This window comes from Bos mutus, chromosome 19, assembly GCF_027580195.1.
Source record: "Bos mutus isolate GX-2022 chromosome 19, NWIPB_WYAK_1.1, whole genome shotgun sequence".
Classification (NCBI taxonomy): domain Eukaryota; kingdom Metazoa; phylum Chordata; class Mammalia; order Artiodactyla; family Bovidae; genus Bos; species Bos mutus.
This window is the reverse complement of record NC_091635.1, coordinates 47,591,405-47,609,385: the sequence shown is the minus strand read 5'-3', so window position 1 is coordinate 47,609,385 and position 17,981 is coordinate 47,591,405. Positions and strand designations below refer to the sequence as shown.

The 17,981-nt window shown below is 48.7% G+C and overlaps 1 protein-coding gene across 1 annotated transcript; it reads left to right on the top strand.

Annotated features, from left to right (window-relative positions):
• Positions 1 to 968: 968 nt before the first annotated feature.
• On the top strand, positions 969 to 17,608 carry HEATR9 (HEAT repeat containing 9). The gene is given in 16 exon segments (XM_005899699.2): positions 969 to 1,056; positions 2,218 to 2,267; positions 4,450 to 4,581; positions 4,583 to 4,632; positions 4,881 to 5,007; positions 5,226 to 5,282; positions 5,482 to 5,538; positions 6,140 to 6,197; positions 6,573 to 6,703; positions 12,182 to 12,364; positions 12,735 to 12,827; positions 12,921 to 13,040; positions 15,872 to 15,945; positions 16,423 to 16,474; positions 16,910 to 16,996; positions 17,203 to 17,608. Coding segments are annotated over 16 exon segments (1,728 nt in total). The 3' UTR covers positions 17,572 to 17,608.
• Positions 17,609 to 17,981: the final 373 nt, after the last annotated feature.

Below are 17,981 nucleotides of genomic sequence, written 5' to 3'. Positions count from 1 at the left end.
AATGTTGTGTGGCAGCCTGGATGGCAGGGGAGTTTGGGGGAGAGGGATACATGTATATGTATGGCTGAGACACTTCACTGTTCACCTGAAAGCATCACACCATTGTTTGTTTTTTAATTATATTTATTTTAATTGGAGGCTAATTACTTTACACTATTGTAGTGGTTTTTGCCATACATGGACATGAATCAGCCACGGGTGTACATGTGTTTCCCATCCTGAACCCCCCTCCCACCTCCCTCCCCATCCCATCCCTCAGGGTCGTCCCAGTGCACCAGCTCTGAGCACCCTGTCTCATGCATCGAACCTGGACTGGCGATCTATTTCACATATGATAATATACATGTTTCAATGCTATTCTCTCAAATCATCCTACCCTCGCCTTCTCCCACAGAGTCCAAAAGTCTGTTCTTTACATCTGTGTCTCTTTCACTGTCTTGCAGATAGGATCATCGTTACCATCTTTCTAAATTCCATATATATGCATTAATATACTATATTGGCACACCATTTTTTGTTAATCAGCTATACCCCAATACAAAATGAAAAGTTTTTGAAAATTTAAAAAACTTCAGAGGAGACAAAAAAATAACAAGGGCTACGTGAGCTTGAGGCTCATTAAGTGCTTTGACTTTTTTTCTAATTTATGCCTCACCACTGCCCCTTGAGCTCACCAGACAGGCATGGCTTCCCTCCTTTCAGATGAGGAAAGTGCACCTCCCAGAGGGAAAGTGACTGGCTCAAGCCACAGGCCAGTAGATGCCAGGGCTGGGGCTCCAGAGTAGAACCAGAGTGTTCCATGCACCTAGGTGATCTTTTCACTCAACACTCGGAGGCTTCTAGCTCTAGAAGCCCAGACACCTCACTAGTCCCTCTTGAGCCACAGACGACAGGTCTCCCCGAGCTCTGCCCCAACTCTCACAGAGGAGCAGTCCCTGTAGTCCCTGCCCGCCCCCCAGGAGAAGAGGATGGCCTACGAAAAATCAGTCAACATCTCTGACATCAACAGGGCGATGTTCAACTGCCCATGGCTGGAATATCCAGGAAGGATCAAAGGTGAGGTTAGAATGGACAAGAGTGGAGTCGGGGACAGGGACCTGAAAAGGAAAGCTCCCTGGCCCCCACTCCCAGGCAGGAGTCCGGATGATGTCAGCAAATCTATGGGCAGAGTCAGGGCAGATCCTTGGGTACTTTCAAGGCTCTGTACACCCCTCAAGGTAAGTTTCCAGGGCCCTCTAAGGTGGGATGTCTCTGCGACTCCCCAGCTTCTGCTTCGTCACCTGCTCTGCACTCTCACAGTGCCAAGGTTTCAAGGTGTTCCTCTTGCCCACTGTTCTTCTCATCTGTCTGGCTACCTCTCCTACTTGCACTGAAGACTCAGCTTGTGGATAATCTCCTCTGGAAACCCTCCCTGCTCCTCCCCACCAGGTTAGGACCCCTCATCAAGACCACCTATGCCTTTATCCATCCTCACATTTATTTCCCTTTCTTAATCCCCAGAAAATGGTTCTATCTCACCAGTAGACCAGTGGTTCTGAAAATATGTTCCCAGGATCAGCAGCATCAGTATCTTGTTAGAAATGCAACTTCTCAGGATTTACCTGGCGATCCAGGGGTTGACTCTGTGCCACCAATGCAGAGGGCAGGGGTTCGATCTCTGGTCAGGGAACTAAGATCCCACATGCCACTCAGCATGGCCAAGACAAGCAAACAAAAAACAAGATCTCCAGTTTTTTCTAGTGCCACTCAAGTTTGAGAACCACTGACCATTTTTACATTAGAATCCATTGGGAAGCTTTCTAAAATGCCTAGGTCCCTTCCTCGGACAATCTGATTCAATTAGTCTGATGCAGGACTGGGCCATGTTAAAAAATTCCCTCAACTAATTCTAATACGCAGCCAGGGATGAGAACCACTCTGCCAGACCAGTGTGTCTCCAATTTCAACATGCATAGGAATCTTACTCAAATAAAGATCCTGACTTAGTAGGCCTGAGAGATTCTGCATTTCTGAGAAGCTTCCAGGCTATGGCAATGCTGGTATTGCACAGACCAAGACACCAGAAATGTACGAGTCCCTAAAGGACAGGAATTATGGCTTCTTTACCTCCCCGGTGCCTGATATCGTGTTTGCTAAATGCTAATGCTTGATAAATGAATGCCCAGAAGGACAACTCTTTCACTCACCCTTGTCCATGTGGTCTCCTTTGTGCAACAGAACTCAGAAGAGCTGCAGCTCCTGTCCTACTTCCCTGGTCCTGTCACCAGGTAAGACCCCTGACTTCCGCCACCCTGGGAGCCTTGTTGGAGGAAGAAGGTCAGCAGACCATCCCTTCCCATTAAGACTAGTTCATAGAACCCTATGGGCTCCCTGGTGGCTCAGACGGTAAAGAATCCACCTGCCAATGCAGGAGACCTGGGTCCGATCCCTGGGTTGGGAAGATCCCCTGGAGGAAGGCATGGCTACCTCCTCCAGTACTCTTGCCTGGAGAATTCCATGGACAGGGGAGCCTGGCGGGCTACAGTCCATGAGGCTGCAAGGAGTCGGACACGACTGAATGACTAACACAAACACATACTTAGAACTCTACTGTCACCCCTGGGAATGCCACTAACTCTGTGTGACCTTGGACAAGTGGCTTTCCCTCCCTGAACCGCAGGAGTAGCCTCTATCACAAGTCAACCTCTGTCCCGCTCCCTTTGTCGAGTGGCTATGAGATAACATCTGTAAGGCTTTGGCTGTGCAGGCAGTTGCTTAATAATGAGTTATTTTTGAATTTCAGATAAACAATGAATTTTTTTCAACATGCCTATGTCCTAAATATTGCCTTCACTGCCTGGAATCAAAATTCAGTGGGACATCCTGGAGTGTTTTGTTTGTTTGTTCTTAATTGAAGTAGAGAAGTTTATTTATTTGGCTTCTCTGGGCCTTGGCTGTGGCATGTGGGATCTAGTTCCCTGACCAGGGATTGACCACCACCCACCACGGCCAGGTCCCCTGCAATGAAAGCTTGGAATCATAGCCACTGGGCCACCAGGGAAATCTCAATCCTGTTTTTTATTTGCTTGGTCCTTATAAAATCTGACAACCCTACTTAGAGTGAGTCAATGTCCCATTTTCTGAAGTCACGACAATCACCTGCGAACTCATTATGATGGTCTCTGTCACCCCACTGGGAACCACTAGCCCAAGCCCTTTTTCAGAGAGCTGTTGTAGAGACAGGAAGGCTTGAGAAGGGACAAGAATGAATCCTTGTCAAATCTTCAGAGAAACCCCCTGACCCCTCTAAACCCTTGGTCACAAGCAGAGCTGCAGTTTCACAAGTGTCTAAGACAGATTATTTGAAGAAATCCTGTTTTTCCAATGAAACTATTAAGTTCCATGAGGACAGGAATGATAACTGTCTCCCCAGCACCGAGCACTTGGCACATAGTAGGTGCTCAATAAAAATCTGTCGAATGCCTGGGTGGATGAGCAGGAGCCCAAAATACCCCTCTCTTTACTCCACATGTTCCCTGTCCCTGGCCTTTTCATCTCCTTGCCCAGATGGCCTTTTTTTTTCTTTTTGGTTGCACAAGGTCTTCAATGCTGCACACAGGCTTTCTCTAGTTATGGGAAGTGAGAGCTACTGTCCACTGTGGGCTTCTTACTGCGGTGGCTCCTCTTGTTGCGGCTCATGGGCTCTAGAGCGCAGGCTCTGTAGTTGTGGCAGACGGGCTTAGGTGCTCCTTGGTATGTGGGATCTGCCCGGACCAGGGATCGAGCCTGTGTCCCCTGCATTGGCAGGCAGATTCTTATCCACTGGACCACCAGGAAGTCCCCAGATGACTTTCTCAAAGTCCCTTGAAATTCTAAACTAACTGAACTGTGGACAGTTGTCCCTTGGTATCCACAGGGGATACCAAACTCCACAGATACTTAAGTCTGTTGTATAAAATGGAGTGGTGTTTGCATGTAGCCTACACACATCCTCTCTAGATTATTTATAATACCTAATACAATGTAAATGGTATGTAAAGAGTTACCAGGTACATGGCAAATTCAAGTTTTGCTTTTGGGAACTTCTTAGAATTTTTTTTCCCCAAATATTTTGATCCCATGGTTGGTTGAATCCATGGATGTGGAACCTGTGGATACAGTGGGCCAACTGTACTCAGATCAACTTACAGACCAACAACAGTTTCCCAATCTTTATGTCATTAGTCCTTCACAACCACCTTGGGAGGGGTACAGAACAAGGATGATTAGCCCCATTTTGCAGATGAGAAGACTGAGACCTTGGTAGGGTAAAGTCACTTGCCCGAGTCACACAGTTGGTTAGGAGCTGGCTGTGTCTTCAGGACGAGAGGCTGAAGGGTATTTCCCTCGTCTAGTCCCTTCTCACCATGGCCCTCTTGCTGGCTGAGAAATGTCCCCTGTGGCTGCTCTGCCATTCACACCCACCTCCAGGCACCAAAGGAAGAGTCTCCCCCAAGTCCGGAGTGCTGGAGAGAGCGCCCGAGCAAGCCGAGTGCCGTACCTTACTGCTACTACAAGAAGCCCGAGCTGTACACGCACTGGTACACCCTGTATGATCGCCGAAAAGGAACGGGAGGCCCAGAAGACACTGCGGAAAATGAGAGATCACCCCAGGTGTGTTTCGTCCCTTCCTGTTCTCCACGCCCTCCCCATCTTCTAGGAAAGGACAGAAAGAGAAGAAAGGGGTGGAGTGGGGCTGGGGGGCTGGGGTGGGGCAAATCAGCCTACAGACCCCCGAGGAGACCCTGGGGTAGATGGAAGCTGATCTGAGCTGGGCTGAGGACCAGAGGCAGAGGAGAGTCCGTGAAGTAAGGAGGAAGGGAACGAGGGGACCAGGGCTACCTGTGTGATTTCTCCCACAGGTACCTCAAGGAGGGTACCCTCAGCCAAAAGCTCCGTCTCCCCATGAGCAAGCTGACTCGCAGGTCTCCGGTGGAGTCCAAGCCCTTAGACCCTGCTGGGGAGCCCCTGAAGTGGCAAAGGTTAAAGGTCAGGGAACATGGCAGGGGCCGGGGCAGAATGGGGAGACCTCTTTCTGAGGATGCCTTTACCTCGGGCTCACACTATCCTTCCACCCTCAGACCCTGCCGGCAAAATGGAGTGGGGGGAGGAGAGTGGATTGGGTGAGCTCCTTTCACTTTGAAGGAAGCATGGTAGAACTATATTTGTTCCTTTCTTCCCTTCCACTGGCTTCCCTGGATGGGCAGGAACTCACAGAAAGCCTGAAATCTCCCAGGGAGGATGAGCAGCTCTACGCAGCACAGGTGAGAAGTGGCAAGGGTGGAGGGGTGTGGTTACAGGCCAGGTAGGAGTTGGCTGAGCTGGTGAGGAGAAAGATGCTGGAGGTGGAGGGCAGGGAGGGAGTGATGTTCCAAGAACAACCTCCAGCAGTGTCCAGAAGGTGGCAGCTCGCGGCGGTGGTGTCCAAGCTCTCTCCCTTTTCCTCTCCCCCTGTTCCTGCAGGCTCTGGGGTGCCTGGGGGTCAGAGACAAGTTTGTCATGGACGCACTGTGTCAGGTGGTGAGTCTGGGGTTGCACGGAGTCCAGGAGAGGAGGACACAGGGCCCGCGGTCTGCAGAGCCTTGGGACCTGAGCACAGACAGGGCCCCCCACGGTCAAGGACGATGGGTCAGATGCCGGAAGGAGACAGCCGCCTTGTGCGACATATGCCCATCTCATGCCCTTGGCTTCTTTAAAGGGTAACTTGATCTTAAAGGATGGGGAAGGGGGGATCTGAAGATCCCCTTTGTCTGACAGAGAAGTTGACTTTGGGGGTGGGGGTGGGCTGTGTTCTTACCCATAATCTCATTTAAATCTTCTGATACTAGAACTAGTTAGCAGGAGCTGTATTGTTCTAATGAGAAAATGAAAGCTCTGAGAGGCCAGGTGACCTGCCCTAGGCCTCATGGCTATCAGACACCAGATAGTGAGGTGAACAAAAGTCTTACTCCTAAGTTATGGTCCTTCCATCGCATCACCCTGCCTGCACCCGGGTTTGAACATAAACAGGTCACTCGGTTTCCTCATCTGTAAAATGAAAAGTTAAGCTGAGCTGATCCTGAAAGCTCCTGATAGTCCACCACCTTAAGGCACGTTCCCACCCCCTACCCCCTTAAATCAGGCCCAAGCCGGTCCGGAGAAAGTGAAATATGAGGCCTGTCGAGCCCTGGCCATCCTGGGTGAGTGGGTCCTCCCCTGGGTGGGAGTAGGGGCAGGGGAGGAAGCAGGCAGTGTAGCCGCAATCCACCTTTAGGGAAGGACAGAAGACAGTGGACGGCGCCCCCACTGCAACCCAGTCATTGGCAGATCTGGGAGTGATCCGAGGGATTGTTGGGCAGAGCGAGGAAGGTGGGGTGAAGAGGGAGAAGAGGTGGGAGGGAGACAGAGAGCAGGCTCTGGGAACTGCGGTCACGCTCAGCCAGCTGCTCTGGTGTCCTGGGGGGACGGCCGACCGTGGGACCGAGGTTGTGAGGACACAGAGGAGTCAGGTGGAATCTGGCAGAGAGGAGCCGCCCCGGAGGCTCCGCCCTGACCTGAGGCTCCTCCCTGTCCAGGATGCCTGAAAAAGCACGTGATCCAAACTCTCATCAAGAAGTTGAAGGGGCAAAATGAGGGGCAGAGGATGGATACTCTGATAGCACTTCGGACAGCTCTGAGTTCCTGGGCTGCTGTCCCCAGAGATCAGGTGACTGTGGGGGAAGAGTCAGTCCCCGGGGCAAGGTCGGACAGGTCATCAATGGTGCTGGCTGGGGGTTAAGCTGGGGCGAGGGTACCTAGCTCCTAGCTCTGATAAGGGGGGACGATGTCCTTGTGGAGTCCCCTGTGGAATAGGTTGCCTGGACAGAATCACTGGCGTAGCTCCTGAACTGGTCATACCACCTCTGAAAAGCCAGCTTTCAGAGTTGTCATTTGTCCTGCTCTAAAATGGATATAGTAGTTACAGCATCGTTGAGAAGATTAAATGAGATAATATATGTAAAGCACCTACTTCAATGCCTAATTATTTTTTTATATATATTTATTTATTTGGCTGCACCAGGTCTTATTTGAGTCATGCAAACTTAGTTGTGGCACGTGGGATCTAGCTCCCCGTTCAGGGATCGAACCTGGACCCACTGCATCGGGAGTGTGGAGTCTTAGCCACTGGTCTCCATGGAAGTCCCAGTGCCTGTGCTCTTTCAGTGACCACGCCTCATTATTATTATCATCCTTAAAATAACCTGTTAAAGGAAAACCTCTGCCCAGAGGGGACAGGGACCAAGAAAGTCTGCTGACACTACTTGAGATTTTTCCCCTTTAGGGTCCTCTTATTTTGACCCCGTCACTGTTCCACATGAAATAGAATTCATTACATCCACTTACTCAACAAACATATTGAACAGCTATCATGGGCCAGACATCATCCTAGGCCCTTGGGATATGTCAGCAAACCAAAGCAGGCAGAGATCTCAGCTTTTGGTAGAGCTTACATTCCAGTGGGGTGGGGGAAGGGGAGAGGGGAGACATGTGAAAGTGAAAGTCACTCAGTCGTGTCCGACTCTTTGTGACCCCATGGACTATACAGTCCATGGAATTCTCCAGGCCAGAATACTGGAGTGGGTAGCCTTTCCCTTCCCCAGGGGATCTTCCCAACCCAGGGATTGAACCTAGGTCTCCCTCATTGCTGGCAGATTCTTTACCAGCTGAGCCACAGGGGAAGCCCGGGGAGACACGTAATAACCAACAAATTTCATTATATAGTACGTTAGATACAGCAAGTGCAACGGAAGAATTATGTAGAGGGATGAGAGTGATTAGGATGATCAGGGATGAGAGTGATCAGGAATGCTGAGTGCAGATGGAATGAGTTGCGATTTTAAACACGGAGGACAGGGGAGGCCTCATGTGGAAGTCGTCGTTTGAGCTCAAGCATGAAGGTGAGGGGTGAGCCTTGCAGATATCTGAGAGAAGGCATCCCCAGCAAAGGAAGAATCGAGGCAAAGTCCCGAAGGCAGGGGCAGGCTTGGTATGGGCAAGGAACAGCAAGGAGGCCATGTGACAGAAGTGGAGCGGGAACAGAGAAAGCAGGAGGAAATGAAGTCGGGTCAGAGGCGCTAACAGGAGACTGGCGCATGTGTGGCCTTCTGGATGACTTTACGTACTTGAGTTTTCTTCTGAGTGCAATAGGTTTTTGAACAAAGCAATGATGTGATCTAACTTATGTTTCAAAAGTTCACTCTGGGGGACTTCCCTGGTGGTCCAGTGGTTAAGACTCTGTGCTCCCAATGCAGGGGGCCTGGGTCCAATCCCTGGTTGATCCCTGGTCGGGGAACTAAGATCCCTTATGTGGCACAGTGGCCAAAAAAAAAAAAAAAAAAAGGTTTACTCTGACTGCTATGTTGAAGAAAGATGGGCAGGGGATGAAAGGCAAAAGTGAAAGCAGAGAGACCAGTTGTGCTCAGTCACTTCAGTCGTGTCCGACTCTCTGTGACCCCATGGACCATGGCCCACCAGGCTCCTCTGTCCATGGATTCTTCAGGCAAGAACACTGGAGTGGGTTGCCATTTCCTTCTCCAGCGATAAAGTATGAAGTGAGTGAAGGGAGTGAAGTGAAATCACTCAGTCGTGTCCGACTCTTTGCAACCCTATGGACTGTAACCTCCCAGGCTCCTCCATCCATGGGATTTTCCAGGCAAGAGTACTGGAGTGGGGTGCCATTTCCTTCTCCAGAGAGACCAGTTAGGAGTTGTTAAAGCAATCCTCGTGAGACACAATGGTGGCTTGGACCACAGTGGTTGCAGTGGGGTTGGTAAGCAGTTTTAAGTTCTGAATATGTATATATGTATTAATATTTATTGGTTTGTTTTGGCGGTGTCGAGTCTTGCTTGCGGCATGCAGGATCTTGTAGTTGCGGTATGTGGGATCTAGTTCCCTGAACAGGGATCAAACCCAGGCCCCCTTCATTGGGAGTGTGGCGTCTCAGCCACTGGACCACAAGGGAAATCCCCTGCATATATTTTTAAAGTAAAACTCTGACAGGTTAAATGTGAGCTGTGAGAGAAAGTGAGGAAACAAGGAGGAAGCTGAGGCTTTTGGCCTAGAAACGGAAAGGATGGAGTTGTCATCAACTAAGAAGGAGAATGAGTTTCCCTGATAGCTCAGTTGATAAAGAATCCACCTGCAACGCAGGAGACCCCGGTTCGATTGCTGGGTGGGGAAGATCACCTGGAGACAGGATAGGCTACCCACTCCAATATTCTCGGGGTTCCTTTGAGGCTCAGCTGGTAAAGAATCTGTCAGCAGTGTCAGAGACCTGGGTTCAGTCGAACCTGGGTTCAATCCCTGGGTTGGAAAGAAACCCTGGAGAAGGGAAAGGCTACCCACTCCAGTATTCTGGCCTGGAGAATTCCATGGACTGTATAGTCCATGGGGACAGGACTGAGCAACTTTCACTTCACTTCAAGATGGAGAAAGCTGCACATGCAACAGGCTTGGAGGTAATATCAGAAGTCCAGCTGTGGACAAGTTATGTTTGTGACGTCTTCTGGACATCCAAAGGAAACAAATAAGCAGCTGGATATACAACTTGGAGTTCAGAAGCCTGAGCTAGTGGAAGAGATCTACAAGTTGCCAGCATATAGGTAGCATATCATGTCATTCAATAAGATGAGATCACTAAGAACCAAGAATCAAGACTTGGGGCACCCCAGTGTTAAGAGGTCAGAGATAAGAGGAAGAACCAGTAAATACTAAGAAGTAGCCAACAGGTAGGAAGACAACCAATAGAATGGTATACTGAAAATCAAGTAAAGAACATTTATCAAGGAAAAGGAGACAAATCAACCATATCAAACAATATAAGGACTGAGAATCCATACAATGGATTTAACCATGTGGGGATCATTGATTATCTTAACAAGAACTATTCTGGTGGGGTGGTGAAAGTCTGAATGGAGTAGGGTTAAGAGAAAATGGGAGGAAAGAAGGGCAAGATGGCAAGAATAGGCAACTGTCCAAGTTTTTCTGGATAGAGCTGTAGTCAGCAGCAGGGGTAAATTCTAGAAAGAGAAAAAATAGCAGCCTGTTTCAATGCTGAGGATTAACGATCCAGTCGTCAGGAAAATGATCGTTTTGAAGAGGGTGGGAAGAGTTGGGCAGCAATGTTCTTGAGAAGATGAGAAGGGATGAGAGCAAGCACGTAAGAGATTGGCTTTATCTTTTTTAATATTTTTATTTATTTGGCTGCACCAAGTCTTGGTTGTGGCATGTGGGATCTTTAGTCGCACGTGGACTCTTGGTGGCAGCATGTGGGCTCTAGTTTCCTGACCAGAGATCGAACCTGGGCCCCCTACAATGGGAGTGTGCAATCCTAGCCACCAGATCCCCAGGAAAGTCCCCAAGACTGACGTTTTTAGATAGATGGTCATGGTCCACAGTAACGTGGAAAGGAAGGAATATGGGTGCAGGTGTTGAAAGTTGGACAGGAGTGGTGGTAAGTGTCTCTGGAACTTCTTTTCTAGTTGCTTTTATTTTGCTCGATAAAGTAGGAAGCAAGGTCATCAACTTAACAGAATAGAGAAAGAAGTGTTAGAGGGTCCAGAGGAAGGAATATGAATTAGGAAGGTGGGAAAGAGAACTGCCCAGGGAAAAGCAGTCTGACCATTAGGCATCATTAAGGGTCTACATAAGGTTTGTGTTCATATACTTCAAGCAAGATTAGTCATCATAACTTTGATTTCCTCTGGGAAGTGCATGCATAGAGTTGGTGGAGAGTTTAGTACAATAAAGAGGGGGTAAAGGAGTTCAGGGACCATGGAATTGAAGCTGGGTAAAAAGGGAAGAAAGTGAGGAGGAGGGCAGAGTTGCTCAATGAATTGTTAGTCTTCATGCAGTCCAACTTTTTTAATAGAGTGATTTATTAGCATTAAATATACAAAAAACATTCACTTTCATTTTTATTTATAAGAATCTGAAAGTAAGGAATATAAAAGTTACAGATAAATTCTTTCACTAAGAAAAGTTTAAAAAATAAGCAACGGAGATAACACGATATGTCTAAGTGATAGATCTGACCATGTACTTTTATAAACCCTCACAATCCCCCGCATATACATCTATACTTACATAAAAGAACTCATCTTTTATGTAATAGCCAAGTAAAAACTCCCAATTCCTGTTTAGAAGAATTCAATTAACAACAGGAATAAATAAAAGCACTCTGACCACACTATACAAATGTAAGGAACTTTTATAGACAATTTACGATAGAAAAAATACATGAATAACTAACCCACATATATACTCATATACAGGTAATGAAATAAGTTCAAAGTAAAGCTATTTAATATACTCCTTTTTAAAAAACTCATTGGCATATAGTTGCTTTACAATGTTATGTAATGTTACAATGTTTTCACTGTACAGCAAAGTGAATCAGTCATTCGTACATATTGTTGCTATTTAGTCAACAAACTTGGACAAAACATGTCCAACTCTTTGGCAGCTCCATGGACTGCAGCCCACCAGGCTTCTCTGTCCGTTGGATTTTCCAGGCAAGAATACTGGAGTGGGTTGCCATTTCCCTTTCCAGGGGATCTTCCCCACCCAGGGACCGAACCCATGTATCCTGCACTGGCAGGCAAGTTCTTCACCACTGGGCCACCAGGGAAGCCCCGTACATACTTTTTTGGATTTCCTTCCCATTTAGGTCATCACACAGCACTGAGTAGAGTTCCCTATGCTATACAGTAGGTATAACAATAACTGCTGACATCAGAGGAGAACCAGAAAGACAGGAGGAGAGGGAGTCAGAGAAAAGCTGCAGTAACGGGTAACGATGAGTCCCTCTGTGGGAATTAACGGCTGACGTAGCACCAAGGACAAGGTTATGGGAGGAGAGGCGTCGGGTCAATGACCTGTGTATTTTTTTCAAATGTCAAGAGCTGAGACAGCAGAGGTATTAAAGAGAGTAACGCCAACCCATCCACAAGAAAAAGTCATAGAGAAGTGAAAGGCTGTGAGCTGGGAGCAAGTAGATGGGAGCAAGAGGGAAGTGGGTAAACTAAGCTCTTGATAGGAGATTCCTTCTAGGGAAGAGGGAGAAGGGGCTGGAAGCAGTCTTGAATTGCCCTCCTCACAAAGCCTGGCCAGAGACCTAGTCCAAACGGCCCGTCTCCCTCTCAAGAGGACTCAGGTGGAGGATGAAGAGAAGCTGGTGCTGGCGCTGCTGATGCTGATAAAGAAGTCAGGGAACAAGGCGGCGGCGGAGGCGGCCCTGTGCTTGGGGTTCCTGAGGCCCCACAGCAACGTGGCCCGAGAGTACTTGCTGCAGTGCCTGTGTCAAGGGCCGAAGACCCAGCAGATGAAGGTGTGAGGGGCGGGGGGCCGGGCTCCCCGGGGACCCCTGGGGAAACGGTGCTGACTCTGCTGGGCTCTGGACCCTGTCATCCTCATCCCAGAGAAAAGGAGCTTCAGCAGGGAGCACCACAGGGTCCTCTGTGTGTTTGTGAATATGTATGTGGGTCACGTGGGCGTAAGTGGACACAGATCTGTGTATATTCCATTCATTCACGTATGGGCACATGTGTACACACGTGAACTTGCGCTGTCACTCATGAGGCCAAGAAGGAGGAGAAAGGACTCTGCCTGTTTCCTACAAGTTCTAGCCCTCAAGCGTGCTTGGCCATCCAAATGCCTCTTGGTCTGGTATACGCCACCCGCCCTGCCCACCCCCACAGGCACTCACTGTGCTGGTCAAGATAATGGGTGTGCACTCAGCCACAGTTGTCAGGAGCATCCTGGACCAGCTGTCTTGTTCCAGCGTCCTGGAGGTAAGCTCTCAACTGCCTAGTACCCTTCCTGCTCCAGCACAAGGATGTGCTGGGGGATGAGGAAGGCAGTCTGTCCTTTGTGTCTGCCCTCAGCACCGTTTTGAAGCCACGCAGATGCTCAAGGCCATAGGGCTGGAATGGATCCAGGCACATGGTCTGGAAGAACTCACATTTGACCTACTCAGGAGAAAGACATATAATGAACCCTTCTTCGTAAGTGAGACCAACACTCCCAAGCCCAGGCAGCCCAAACCTGTCTCTTCACCTTTCTCTAAAGGACCCCTACCCTGCCTTGGCTCCCACCACACTGCCCCCCAAAGTTCAGTTCAGTTCAGTTCAGTTGCTCAGTTGTGTCCAACTTTTTGCAACCCAATGCACTGCAGCAAGCCAGGCTTCCCTGTCCATCACCAACTCCCGGAGCTTGCTCAAATTCATGTCCATCGAGTCAGTGATGCCATCCACCACCTCATCCTCTATCGTCCCCTTCTCCTCCTGCCTGCAATCTTTTCCAACATTAGGGTCTTTTCCAAGGAGTCACTTCTTCATATAAGGTGGCCAAAGTATTGGAGCTTCAGCTTCAGCATCAGTCCTTCCAATGAATATTCAGGACTGATTTCCTTTAGGATTGACTGGTTTGATCTCCTTGCAGTTCAAGGGACTCTCAAGAGTCTTCTCCAACACCACAGTTCAAAAGCATCAATTCTTCAGCACTCAGCTTTCTATATTGTCCAACTCTCACATTCATACATGACCACTGGAAAAACCATAGCTTTGACTATGTGACCCTTTGTCAGTGAAGTAATGTTTCTGCTTTTTAATATGCTGTCTAGGTTGGTCATAGCTTTTCTTCCAAGGAGCAATTATCTTTTGATTTTGTGACTGCAGTCACCATCTGCAGTGATTTTGGCACCCAAGAAAATGAAGTCCATCACTGTTCATTGTTTCCCCATCTATTTGCCATGAACTGATGGGACATGAACTGATGGGATGCCATGATCTTAGTTTTTTGAATGTTGAGTTTTAAGCCAGCTTTTTCACTCTCCTCTTTCACTTTCATCAAGAGGCTCTTTAGTTCCTCTTTGCTTTCTGTCATAAGGGTGGTGTCATCTGCATATCTGAGGTTATTGATATTTCTCCCACCAATCTTGATTCCAGCTTGTGCTTCATCCAGTCCAGCATTTTGCATGATGTACTCTGCATATAAATTAAATAAGCAAGGTAACAAAATACAGCCTTGCCATACTCCTTTCCCAATTTGGAACCAGTCCGTTGTTTCACGTCTGGTTCTAACTGTTGCTTCTTGACCTGAATACAGATTTCTTAGGAGGCAGGTCAGGTGGTCTGGTGTTGTCTAAGAATTTTCCACCAGTTTGTTGTGATCCACACAGTCAAAGGCTTTGGCATAGTCAGTGAAGCAGAAGTAAGTGTTTTTCTGGAATTCTTGCTTTTTCTATGATCCACCAGATGTTGGAAATTTGATCTCTGGTTCCTCTGCCTTTTCTAAATCCAGCCTGAACATCTGGAAGTTCTCGGTTCACATACTGTTGAACTTAGCTTGGAGAATTTTCAGCATTACTTTACTAGCATGTGAGATGAGTGCAATTGTGCAGTAGTTTGAACATTCTTTGGCATTGCCTTTCTTTGGGATTGGAATGAACCTTTTCCAGTCCTGTGGCCACTGCTGAGTTTTCCAAATTTGCTGGCATATTGAGTGCAGCACTTTAACATCATTATCTTTTGGGATTTGAAATCACTCAGCTGGAATTCCATCACCTATACTAACACTGTTAATAGTGATGCTTCCTAAGGCCCTCTTGACTTCACACTCCATGATGTCTGGCTCCAGACAACACCATCATGGTTCTCTGGGTCGTTCAGATCTTTTTTGTATGGTTCTTCTGTGTATGCATGCCCCCCAAAGCATGCATCACATTTCCCAGAACATAGCTCCTGTCTCCAAGCCGTCTGGCCTCTGTGTGGGCAGTCCTCTCAGTTTAAAGTGCCCTGTTATTCCTCCCTCCCCTGAAAGGTGTAAAACTGCCTCTGCTTTCAGTCCCACTGGTAAGTAGCTGCTCTCTCCTACTGCCTATTAAAATACGATCACCCCTTCCAGACCAGCCCAGACAACACCTCCTATGGGAAGCTTTCCAATCACCACCAACAGAATCATCCTGCCTTCCTGTGCACTTCCTGGCTTTTACCTTTCTTAGAGCTTGCTACAAAGCCAGACACAGCACTAAAGACATTTTTCTAAGCTGTGAATCAGATTGCAGCTCACCTCTGCAAAAAACTTGTTACTCCCCAAGCTCTCAGGAGGGCTTACATAGCCCTTCACCACCCAAGGCCTGCCTGACTCTTTACCCTCACCACACTCGTGCCAAGCCACGCACCAGCAGTGCTTAGGAGCAGCCTGTCCTGACTTATACCCGTGGTCCCAGTGTAATTGCTCAGTGTCCCACTCTGAAGACTCTGTATGGTCACCTAGCTAAAGTGAACCATTTCCTGTTCCCTAACCTCTCTGTGCTCTCTCCTGCCTCCAGGCTTTTGTACCTGCTCTCCCTCTGCCCAGGGAAGTTGGCCCCCAGCCTCTCGGCCTGATTAACTCCTACTCATGCCTCAGGTTTCAGCTGCGGCATCACTTCCTCCAGGAAGTCTTCTTGGAACTCAGACTGAGCTAGGAGATCCTCCTGTTGTCCCTACATTTAGTTCAGGAGTCTGACTGCCTGTTCACTTGTCTGTTTCCCCCACCAGACCGTGAGCTCCCTGAGGCAAGGACCATCCACACAGCACAAAGTAAACTCTCAATGAAGGTTGATGGTCCAGTGGTTAAGACTTCACCTTCCAGTTCAGGGGTTGGGGTTCAATCCTTGGTCAGGGAGCTAGGATTCCACATGCCTTGTGGCCAAAAAGCCAATACGTGAAACAGAAACAATACTGTAACAAATTCAATAAAGGCTAAAAAATGGTCCACATAAAAAAAAAAAAAGTGGGAAGCACTTAAGAGCACACCCCTGAGTCCCTGTCCCACCTTAATCTCTCTTCAGGCTATAAGGCAGGCTGTTGCTGAAACTGTGGAAGAGCTCAAGATGAAGCCCATGATGTTGAACTTGGTGGAGGCGTGAGTGGTTCGGGCTGGGAGCTACCAGGGCCAAATCCTAGGCTGTGGGAAGGGGACAGAGGGTCAGTGAGAGCTGAGAACCTACTGCCTGGTCTCAGATCACACTGCCCAGGCCACTGGCCAGTCACTCTTTGACCTCTGGGCTTTTCTTCATCTGTAAAAAGGGGCTGGTAATACCTACCACTCAGAGTTGCTATTTAAAGCTCAAGTTAAGATGAGGACTTGGAAGGGATTTGTAACCGTAACGTTCTGGACAAATGTGAGTCCTGATCATCACTCAGAGCCCCTTGGAAAACTGTTGTACCGACCTTTCCCCTCCCAGTCCCTTTCCTGACCCAAGAAACAAGAAGGGGACATTAATGAAATTAACATCACTCATCAGCTTTATGCCTGAGTCACTCTGGACTATAAGAAGCAGCCAGTCTTCCTCCCCTTCCCCTTAACTGGACCACAACACACTCACTCCCTTCTCTTCAGGCAGCTGATGAGCTCAAATGCCATAGCACGCCAGGAAGCAGTCATCTCTCTGGTAAGGCCAGCTCCGCAACTCTGACCAGATGTGTTGATGGCTGGGGGAGTGGGCAGTCCAGGAGAGCTACTGAGGGAAGAAAGGGCTGCAAAGTGTGGGGAGGGGGTTTGCCGGCTTTTTTATTTTAGACTTCCCACTGTACCAGGAGTTAAGGGAAAGCTTTTCTGCAGGACTGGAGCTGGGTATGAGAAGGGACAGGTGAAGGGTGTGAGGGGCATTGCTAAGATGTGACAGAAACTATCTTGACTCTTCCGGTGAAAAAAATTGTACCGGAACCCAATGCAGAGGCAGGCCCTCAAAGGTAAGGAAGCAGCTGGGAAGCCACATCTCCTGTCCAGGGAAAGGGTCATCACGAGGGCACTAGAATGGAAGAGAGCATAGACGGGGCATCTTCCTGGGCTGGCTACTGAGGTGCCCTCATCCTGCCTCTGCCAGAGCGTCCTGGGGATCCGCAGCCCACAGGTGTTCCACTTGGTCCTGGACATGCTGGATGTGGAGAAGAACGCGTCTGTGAAGAAGAGTGTAAGGCATCCCTGCCCTCCTCTTCCTCCAGCCTTCCCACTCTCCTCACACAACATGCCCTCTGATGGAGGAGAGGGGAATAAGCCCTTAGACGTTGTCCCTCAACCTCATTTCCTGGGACTCAGAGTGACCTGTGGCCAGAACTCCCCTCCCCCCTCCCAGGGCTGGCCTGAAGGGAGCCAGCCACGGGGCTTGTTTCAATGCAGCTACAAGAAACATTAATTCTTTTGGCCTCCATCGATCCCTGGATCCAAAACAAGCTAAAGAACAAGGTTCTCTTTGTATGTGAGATGCCAAAGACCAGCATGAAGGTGGAGTTCACAAGGTTCCGGAAAGAGCCTGAGAACCCTGAAGAGACAAATATCCAAGACTTTAAACTTATAGAGCTGAACCCCTTGTTTCTTACAAAGTCCAGTGCCATGTTAGACCGACAGAAAAAGCTAAACCCCCAGAAAGGGTCTGATACCCCTGGCTTCCTACCCTCTTTCTCTATATCCCCCAAACACCAGTCACAGGGGCCCTGGGCACAAGGGATCAGAAAGCAGCTCCAGACCTTTGCTGAGACCCCCAACTAGTCAGGTGTTTAGGTCGAGTCCCTGCTCTTTCCTTAAGGGTGCTTCTCAGGCTCGCCTGAGAAAATGATCAGTACTTATCTTCCATGAATAAATGAGCATCACTCTACCTACCATGATGGTTCCCTTCATCATGAGCTGCACTGAAACACATATCTTCTCACTCCTGGCTGGGCCTTCCTTGCTCTCAGCTGCACATCCTTTCCACGAGACAAACCTGCTCTGGATGGCCAGCCTGTCTTCCTACATCAAGTCCTTTGTCTGCACCCAGAATGTGATGACAAAGCCAGAGCTGAGCCCCTGTCCAGAGGGGGCTGCTGAGGAGGAAAATGGGAGAAAATCCTGGAGAGCTTGGCTCTTGGACCATTTCCTCTTATTAACTTGTCCCTCCCCACCACCCCCCCCATTTCCCT